This window comes from Thecamonas trahens, assembly GCF_000142905.1.
Source record: "Thecamonas trahens ATCC 50062 unplaced genomic scaffold supercont1.73, whole genome shotgun sequence".
NCBI classification, from domain to species: domain Eukaryota; order Apusomonadida; family Apusomonadidae; genus Thecamonas; species Thecamonas trahens.
In genome coordinates this window covers 71,084-80,024 of record NW_013657607.1, presented here as the reverse complement: position 1 = coordinate 80,024, position 8,941 = coordinate 71,084, and the positions used below count along the sequence as shown (strand labels likewise).

Below are 8,941 nucleotides of genomic sequence, written 5' to 3'. Positions count from 1 at the left end.
GGGGGGGAGGGGAGAGGGGGTGAGTTGTGGAAGTGCCGGTGTGGGCCGGGGGTTCTCTTTTTTTTTGCAGCAAGAGCAGAGAGGTTGGGAGAGAGTACGGTGTCAGCAGCGGCTAGAGGAGGGGACTGAGGCCTGTCATTGTGATGTCAAGCTTACATAAATGGCAGCGGAGTTGTTGTGTGCGCGATAGCGGCATGTCTGCGCTAGCACCTGTGAGGCTGAGTTGAACGCCTCAACATGTGTAGTCACCTTTTTTCTCGCCTCACTTCCGCTCACGCTTTCCTTGCCAGCCTCCCCCTCCCCGCGTCCTCCTCCACTCCACTCCTCCCCCCCCTCCCCCCCCCCCTCCCACTCCCCCCTCCCCCCTCTCCCCCTTATATCACCACAACGAGCACCGGTCCTCCTCTACCCATAGCAGCCCACCTCGCCGTCCTCCGACGTCCGTTTTGATGGCGAGGAGAAGTGATAGTTCGGCAGAGGGACAAAAATTGACTGCGTTGACTCGAGTCGACATGAAAACGTTTCCCGTGGGACATTGGCCCGACTCGGCTGAGGGATAGCCCGACGAGGAGCGAGAGCGAGAGAGGCCAGAGAGGGCGAGGTGGAGAGGCGACGAGAGTGGAGAGTGTGTGGAAGAGCCGAGAGAAAGCGGAGCACTTGTCTGGCAGAGCCACCGGGGACGGACCGAGTGGTGGTTGAGGCAGCTGGCGGCGGGCAAGTGAGTAGTGAGGAAGCGAGGGAGAACAGACAGAGGTCGTGTGGACTGCATTGGCTGTGGGCGCAAGGGCTAGACCGGAGCAGGCGAGGTGCCGGCGTTGGGCGTAGGGACTGGCCAACGACATTGGCTTGCCCGTGTACTCTCCTGGGATCACTCGCATAGTGTGTGTGGCGAGGCTGTTGTGGCTGGGCGGTTGCTTGCCGGTGACTGCTGCTGCTCATCGCTGCTGCTGATTGCCGGTGACTGCTGCTGCCCATTGCTGCTGCTCATCGCTGCTGCTGACTGCTGCTGCTGATTGCCGGTGACTGCTGCTGCCCATTGCTGCTGCTCATCGCTGCTGCTGACTCATCGTTGCTGCTGCTCATCGTTGCTGCTGCTCATCGCTGCTGCTGCTCATCGCTGCTGCTGACTGCTGCTGCTGTCTGCTGCTGATTGCCGGTGACTGCTGCTGCTCATCGCTGCTGCTGCTCATCGCTGCTGCTGCTCATCGTTGCTGCTGCTCATCGTTGCTGCTGCTCATCGCTGCTGCTGCTCATCGCTGCTGCTGACTGCTGCTGCTGTCTGCTGCTGATTGCCGGTGACTGCTGCTGCTCATCGCTGCTGCTGCTCATCGCTGACTGCTGCTCATCGTTGCTGCTGCTCATCGTTGCTGCTGCTCATCGCTGCTGCTGCTCATCGCTGCTGCTGCTCATCGCTGCTGCTGACTGCTGCTGCTGACTGCTGCTGATTGCCGGTGACTGCTGCTGCTCATCGCTGCTGCTGCTCATCGCTGACTGCTGCTCATCGTTGCTGCTGCTCATCGTTGCTGCTGCTCATCGCTGCTGCTGATTGCTGCTGCTGACTGCTGCTGCTGACTGCTGCTGCTGACTGCTGCTGCTGTCTGCTGCTGATTGCCGGTGACTGCTGCTGCTCATCGCTGCTGCTGCTCATCGCTGACTGCTGCTCATCGTTGCTGCTGCTCATCGTTGCTGCTGCTCATCGCTGCTGCCGCTCATCGCTGACTGCTGCCCCTTCTCCTCTTTGCTACGACCAGTGCTCCAAGTCGGTGCTGTACTGCTACTGCTGCTGGTCACGACCATCCTGCTCACCTACATTCATTGGCAGTGATGGACACCTACATATCATCATCATCATCATCATCATCATCATCATCGTCGTCGTCGGGCCGCCTCCCGCCGCTCGCCGCATCGTCCCCACGAAAGCGCCGCGAGTCTACGGCACATGCCCACTCACCACGCCCGGTCAAGCGCGGCCGCCTGCTGTCGGCGGTCCTGGCTGCCACCGATCCGTCGGGCTCCACCTCGACTTCTTCAAGCCTGTCGACCACGCCGCGTTCGCCAAGCCCCCAACCGCCGCGCGGGCCGGCCGCCATGCACCTCGTGGCGCCTGGGCCTGCCATCAGCGGCACCTGGCCGACCGCCCCGCCGACTGCCTCGTCGGTCGACGAATGGGCCGCCCAATGGGCCAGCGAGGTGGTTGGCGCGCTGACGGCGGTACCCGCGGCGGTTGTCGTCGTGCCCGCCGGCGAGGCACCGGCGCTCGCCTTGGGCCGGGCGCCCGCAGTGCTGGGAAGCGGCTGGCGGCCGGCGGTCGGCGTCGGCTCGCCGCCCGAGCAGGCGTTGGGCGAGGCGCTTGGCGCTGCGCTCGACTCTTGCGGCGCGTTTACTGCCATTGTCCCCGTCGCCGTCTGCGCCCTCCCGTGGCCGCCGTCGCTCGCCTCGACGCTCGCGTCCACGCTCGACGCGCTGACCAGCCTCGATCCGGCGACGTGTCCACTGGCGGCGCGAACCGTCAACGCGCGGGTGCTTGTGCTTGAGATGCAGCGGCTGCTGCTCGCCATGGCCCGCGCCGGCCACGCGCTGCTGCTGGTGGTCGATCCGCTGCCGGACGCCGCCCATCTCGCCCTCCTCACCTCCGCCATCCGTCCGCCGCACGCCGTCCTCGCCATCGACCCGGTCGCGGCCACCGTCCCGCTCTGGGTCGCCGCACCCTCGGCCGCCGTGGCCATCCCGCCCATGCCCGCGCCCGCAGCGACGAGCCCACTGCGGCTGCGCTCGCCGCCTGGACCTCCGCCCCGCCCACCGGCGCCCTCACCGATCTGGTCGCCGGCGCCCTCGCCGCATGCGCCCCGCCGGCCCGCGGACTCCTCGCAACCCTCGCCGCCCTCCCGCCCACCGCCGGTGTCGCGCCGGCCATGCTCGCCGCCTTTGTCGCCGCCATCACCGGCGCCGACATGCCCGCCGCCCACGCGCTCGTCGCCCAGCTCCACGATGCCGGCCTACTCTCGCTCGCCCACGACGCATACAATGAGCGGGTCATCCCCTCCATCGTCCGCAGCGCGCTTGGCGAGCTCCTCCCGCGCCCCGCAGCTGCAGCGCTTGCCCTCGCCCTGGTGAGCACCGCTCTTCCTGGCGGGCCCGCCCGATGGCCGCCTCTTGCGGCGGCGGCGGTAGCGGCGGCGGCAGCCGGAGCATCGCCGGCGAGCAGCGGAATGATGGCGCTCGAACGGCTGGCAGCAGCGGCGCTGCGCAGCGGGGCGACGGGCTCGTGGGCCGTCCGCCGCGGGACGGCGGCAGTTGTGGAGGTCGGCTGCGCGGCTGGCGCTGCAGCGGCGCTTACCGACCTCGGGTACCTGGTGCGGCGGATGTGCGGATCGGCGGTGTGCGCCGTCGACGGGCTGGTCATCGACACTCTCGCCTGCACCAGCGCCGGGCATGAGCTCGGCGCCTTGGTCGGCGCCCTGCGCGCCGGCGCCACCATGGACCTCGGCGAGCCGACCTCGCTGCCCGGCGAGCTAGTCGCCCATCTCGGCGGTGAGGGCGCGCCGCGTGAGTTGATGCCGCTCCTGCGCGCCGCCCTCTGCGCTCCGGCCCCATCGGTCGTCCCGCTCACCCCGCTGCCGCGGCCGGTCCTCACCGAGGAGCCCATCCCGCTCATCGCCTCCACCGTCGCCGTCGACGCCTGCGCCGCGGGCCTCGCCGTCGCCGTCGACTCGGTCGGCTCGGCCTGGGTCGTCGACACAGACCGCGGTGCCGTCCTCGCTCGCCTCGCCACCGCCTCGGCCCCGCCGCTCAAGACCCGTCACACGCCGATGGCCGTCGTCGCCCTGGCCGCGCACCTGCCGCCATCGGCATCGGCATCGTCATCGACATCGCCCGCGCCCGTCCAGCTGCTCACCGTCGTCGCCGGCACCCCCTCCGGGCGCCTGGTGGTGTGGACGCCCATCGGTGCCGGATCGGACGCGGCGGGAGGCGAGATGGCGTACCACGCCGTCCCGACCCAGGTCGTCCATCCGAGGCCCGGCCCGCTGGTGGCGCTGGTAGCACTCCGCGCCCGCGGCGAGAGCACTGCCTTTGGCGCCGTCTCGTTGGCCGCCGATGGCAGCGCGGGCATCTGGCGAGTCGACGCTCTCGGCGGACTCGTCCTCCACGCCGCCCTCTCGGCCGTCCCTGCCCTCGTCTCCGCACCCGGTCCGCCCGCGGTGGCCATCGTCGCCACCCTCGAGCCGGTCATCGTCCGCTGGGCCCGCGGCGCCGCCGAGGTCGTCCTCACCAAGAGCTCGCCGCCGTACGCCACCACCATGGCGCCGATCTCCGGTCTCGGCCAGGCGCTGCTGGACGGCGTGGTGTCACTCAGCTCCGCCTATCCGCTCCCGGCGGTGGCGGCCTGGGCCGGAAGCGTCGTCGTCATCATCGGCGCCCTGCCCGCTGCGCCGGCCGTCCTCGTCCCCATCGCCCGCCTCGTCGCGCCGTGGGCAGACATCGCGGGCGTCGTTGGCGGGCCATGCGGCGCGGTTGTGGCGTGGCGGGCCGACGGTTTGGTGGCCATGTGGCATGCACCGCTGGCAGCCAGGACCGAGGGCGAGGGCGAGGCTGTGCCGGCCGCCGATGCGATGGCGCAGCTCGCCGTCGAGGGCCCGCTCCTCGGCGCCGGCGCCGTGGTGGCGTGCGATGGGGCGGCGGTGGTGGTGGGATGGTCTGGCGCGCGCCCAGGCGCCGGGCGGGTGGCCGTCTGGCTGCCAGCGGACGGGACAACGACGAGCTACCGCCTCGGCTATCCGCTGGTCGGCGCGGTGGTGACACCCGACGCGCGGAGCGTGCTTTCGTGGTCGACAGACTGCGCGCTGCGGATGTGGCGCCCGTCGTCGAGCGCGTCGCGCGCCGGGCGCGCAGCAGGCGCAGGCAGCGCCGCGGGCGTGGTCGCTCTCACGCCCGGGCCACGGGCCTTGGCACTGGCCACCTGGGGCGGGAGCGATGACGCTGGGTGCTGTCTCCGGCTGTGGCGCATGGTCCGCGGTGCTGGTGACGCTGCAGGCGCGCAGCAGCTCTGCGGGCACGATGCACCCGTGCTCGGCGCTGCCGTCGCCTCGCCGCGCCGCCGATGGGGCCGCCTCCCACTCCTCGCCACCTGGGCCGCCGATGGCTCGGTTGCTGTCTGGCAGGCGGACGAGCCCGAGGCCAAGGCATACCTCGCCGCGCCTGTGGCCACCATCGACGCCCACGCCAGCGACGTCCTCGGCGTCCTTGTCCTCCGCCACGGCGCCATCGCCGACGACCTCGACTGCGATGCCGATCCGACGCCTCATCCTACGGTCACCCTCCCCGTCCTCCTCACCTGGTCCAAGGAGCCGACTATGGTCATCTGGGCGCCTGCCCCGCCGTCCCCATCGGTAGCGCCCGGCACGCATGCCGGCTATCAGCGGCTGCAGCAGCTCGCCTGCCCCACAGGCTGGGTCCGTGGCGCCGTCCGCCTCGAGCGCCACACAGGCGCCCTCCCACACATTGTCTCGTGCTCTGGCGACGGAGCAGTGCGGGTGTGGCGGGCGATGGAGGATGATGGCAATGGCGATGGCGATGGCGATGGCGATGGCGATGGCGATGGCGATGACGAGCGCGAGCGCGAGCGAGGCCGCGGGCTGTACGAGGCCCGGGCGGCACAGGTGCTCGGCGGGCACACCCGCGGGGTCAAGGGTGTGCTGGTGCGACGCAACGGCGGCCTGGTCTCGTGGTCGTACGACGGGACGCTGCGGGTGTGGGCGAGGGTGGGCGGCGGGGCGTTTGGCGATTCAGCGACATCAGTGCTGCAGCAGCCGTCGCGGGTGCTGGCCGATGCGCTAGAGGCTGCTGATGGAAAGCTCCTCTCCTGGGGCCGCGAGCAGCTGGCGGTTTGGGCGCCCGATGGCACCGGCGGCTACCTCTCGCCGCCCGTCGCCGTACTGGCCCTCTACCTCCCGCGGGCGGTGGCGATGCGGGTGGCGGCGGCGGCCGGCACGATGCCCGGACACAACACGCTGAGCGGATGCGGGCCGGTGCGATCTGGCGGAGTGTACGTCGATGCCGTGGCCGTTGGCCTGCAGACTGGCCTCGCCGTCACAGCCTCGCACCCGCCCATCGTCCTCGCCGGCAGGCTCCGGCCGCCGCTGGCCGACGCGGGGTCGGGCGCCCGCGATCCGCGCCTCCTCCTCCACCTCCCGCCTGAGCTCCTCCACTACCACCTGCTCACCCACCTCTCACACGCGGACGGCATTGCTCTTGCCCTCACCTGCCGCGCTCTCTACGCCCGCCTCGCCGACCACTACCTCCCATCTTGGGCCCGTCTGGACGAGCTGTGACCGACTGTGGTTCTCCGTGGTTCGCGCAATCATATGCTTTCCCCTTGCGCCCGCCCCCTCCACCCGCCCGCCCGCCCTCCGACACTGGCCGGAGTGACACCCGACACTTCCGCCTCATCGCCGCCGATTAACACCCATTGATTCACCCACTCACCCAAGGCCACATCTTCCGCGGTGAGGAGCTGGCAGCGGAGTGTGTGGTCGGCACGGGGCGGTGGGGGGTGGGGGGTGCCCCACGCCAAAAAAATTGTGGCGAGGTTGGACCGAGAGGGAGACGGGGGGGAGCCCCACGGCGAGTCGCGTTGTCAGCCGGCGAGCAGGGAGGGGGATGGGCGCAGAGGCCGTGCGGGGCGGCACGGCACTCTGTGGAAGCGCAAAAAAGAGAGGATGGAGGACCCGTTTGGAAGCACGTATGGGCTGCCCGTCGAGCTTGTGCTGCATGTACTGAGCTTCCTGGACCCCGTGTCGCTGGCGGCGGCAAGCAGGGTGAGTCGCCGCTGGCGGGCGGCGGCCGGCGACGGATCGCTCTGGCGGGCGCTGGCGGGGCGGGCCGAGGGCCGCGGGGCGGGCCGAGGCCGAGGCAATGGCGAAAGTGGGGGCGGAGACGAAGGCGGCCAAGACGGCGAAGGCGACGATGATGGCGGCGAGGATGGCGATGGCGGCGATGGCGGCGATGGCGGCGATGGTGGTGATGGCGGCGATGGCCCTGACGATGGGCGGCGGCTGTCGGCGGGCGGCAGGGTGCTGGCGCGCAACCTGCCGCTGCAGCGGAGCGAGTGGCGCGAGGCGTACGTGGCGCTGCAGAAGCTGGCGGTACCGGAGCGGGTTGTGCCGCTGGTGGTGGAGGCAGCCGACGCATCGTCGGTGGACATCGACCCGAAGACCGGCGCCGGGTACGTCGACCAGGGCCCGTGCGAGGTGCTGGACAACTCGATGTCGTTCTGGTCGTCGATCGGCTCCGAGACAGCCGATGCCAACGAGTACCTTCTCCTCCGCCTCGACGCGCCGGCCATCGTCACCCACCTGGCCATCAAGCCGTTCCAGGCTGTCTTCCAGCCGGGCGAGCCGACGTACGCCCCGGTGACCTACCGCTTCTCGATCGGCTTTCTCCCGCGTGACTCGGGCGAGGGCGAGGGCGAGGGCGAGGGCGAGGAGAGTGAGGAGGGAGAGGAGGGCGAGGCTGTGTCCGCGACCTCATCGCGAGCGCTGGTCATGGCGCCCGGCGACCGAGGAGCGGCCATCTCGCCGGGCGCGATTGCAGGAGGCGACGGCGTGGCGAGGGAGGGCCCGGACGGGGTGTGGACATACGTCTCGGCGGAGATCCACGCCGAGGAGAGCGGAAACGACGTGGCGGTGGTGCCGGTGCTTGCACTTGGCGAGGTCATCAAAATCGAGCTTCTGGGCAAGACGCAGACGCAGCCGCAGGACGACAAGTGGTACACGTGCGTGCAGCGTGCGGCGGTGTGCGGGCTGCCACTGGCGGCAGTGGACTCACCGCCGCTGCGGCGGAGCCTCATCGCCGCCGCTGCTCATCGTGGCGGCCTGCCGTGGCCCGACGTTCGTGCCGCCTTCCACGCGGCAGGAGGCGAGTACGCGGCGTACGGTCCGCTGGCCGAGGCCAAGCTCGCCATTGTGTCCGAAGAGCGGCTGAAGGCGGCGGCGCTGGCGACGGAGCTGGCGGAGCGGGCGGCTGCTGCGGCGGGTGACGGCGATGTGCCGGGAGCGGTACGGGCGCTCCGTTCGCTGGTCATGATGGACGAGCGACGGCGTGCGCTGGCGGTGGCGCAGGGCGGCGGCGTGGAGCTCCTCTCGGCCTATCTCGACGCGCTCTTTGCCGGCGGCGAGGGTCTGGCGGCGGAGGAGATCCTGGCGGCGCTGGACGCGGTCGATGTGGCGACGGGCGCGCCGTACGACGCCGTCAAGTTCTTCACCCTCGTCATGCGGGCGAACGAGCTTGTGCCCTCTCTCGGCGACGTGCTGCTTGACATGGGCGCGCCCTCGCTCGCCTGGGCCGTCTACCTCGAGGCCGGGGCGTACACCAAGGGCGCGGTGGCCATCGCATCGTCGGGTAACCTCCGCGATGCCGCCGCCGTCCTCAACTCGGTCCGCTTCGGCAAGGGCGTTGTCCGTGTCATCGAGCTCGCCGCCGCCTACCTCCCGCCGCCCGTCCTCGCCGCCTTTGTCGTCGTCATGAGCTCGTCGGAGCACCTCCTCCCCGATGGCTACGTCCCCAACGCGGTCTGCCACCTCCTCGGCTGCGCCGCCAACACCTCGGTCGCCCAGCTCCGTGCCCAGCTCGACGCCGCCCACCCCGGCCTGACCGCCTCGGCACTCTCGGGCGCCATTGTCGCCATCGACGAGTACTCGGACAGCGGGCCAGGTGGCGAGGAGTAAACATTGATACGAAGCAAAATATTTTTGCACACATCTACCGTGACAACACCACGACCGTTGCTCCTCAATACAAGCGGCAAGCGCCTCGCGCGTCGAAGAGCGGCAGCACCGCACTCCCGCGCCGCCACCGCAGCAACAGCATGGAAGTGGCGCGCAAAGTGGTGGAGGTGGTCGGGCGCGGTGTGCCGGGGCGGCGCGGCGGATGGGCGTGGTGGGCG

General features: G+C 70.3%; 2 protein-coding genes across 2 annotated transcripts in view; both read left to right on the top strand.

Moving 5' to 3' along the window:
* Window positions 1-2,088: 2,088 nt before the first annotated feature.
* On the top strand, window positions 2,089-6,392 carry AMSG_11254 (uncharacterized protein; the record flags this gene model as incomplete). Its single annotated transcript, XM_013897382.1, has 2 exons — window positions 2,089-2,718; window positions 2,757-6,392. The coding sequence occupies 2 exons, from the start codon at window positions 2,089-2,091 to the stop codon at window positions 6,327-6,329; spliced, it is 4,203 nt and encodes a 1,400-aa protein (XP_013752836.1). The 3' UTR covers window positions 6,330-6,392.
* Window positions 6,393-6,716: 324 nt separating this feature from the next.
* Window positions 6,717-8,941, top strand: part of AMSG_12431 (uncharacterized protein) — a gene marked incomplete at its 5' end in the record, with an annotated part of 3,920 nt that continues 1,695 nt past the window's right edge. The window contains 2 exons of the mRNA XM_013897391.1: window positions 6,717-6,819; window positions 6,940-8,709. Of these exons, the coding sequence (XP_013752845.1) occupies window positions 6,717-6,819; window positions 6,940-8,709 (1,873 nt within the window). The remainder of the gene's footprint in view (window positions 6,820-6,939; window positions 8,710-8,941) is intronic.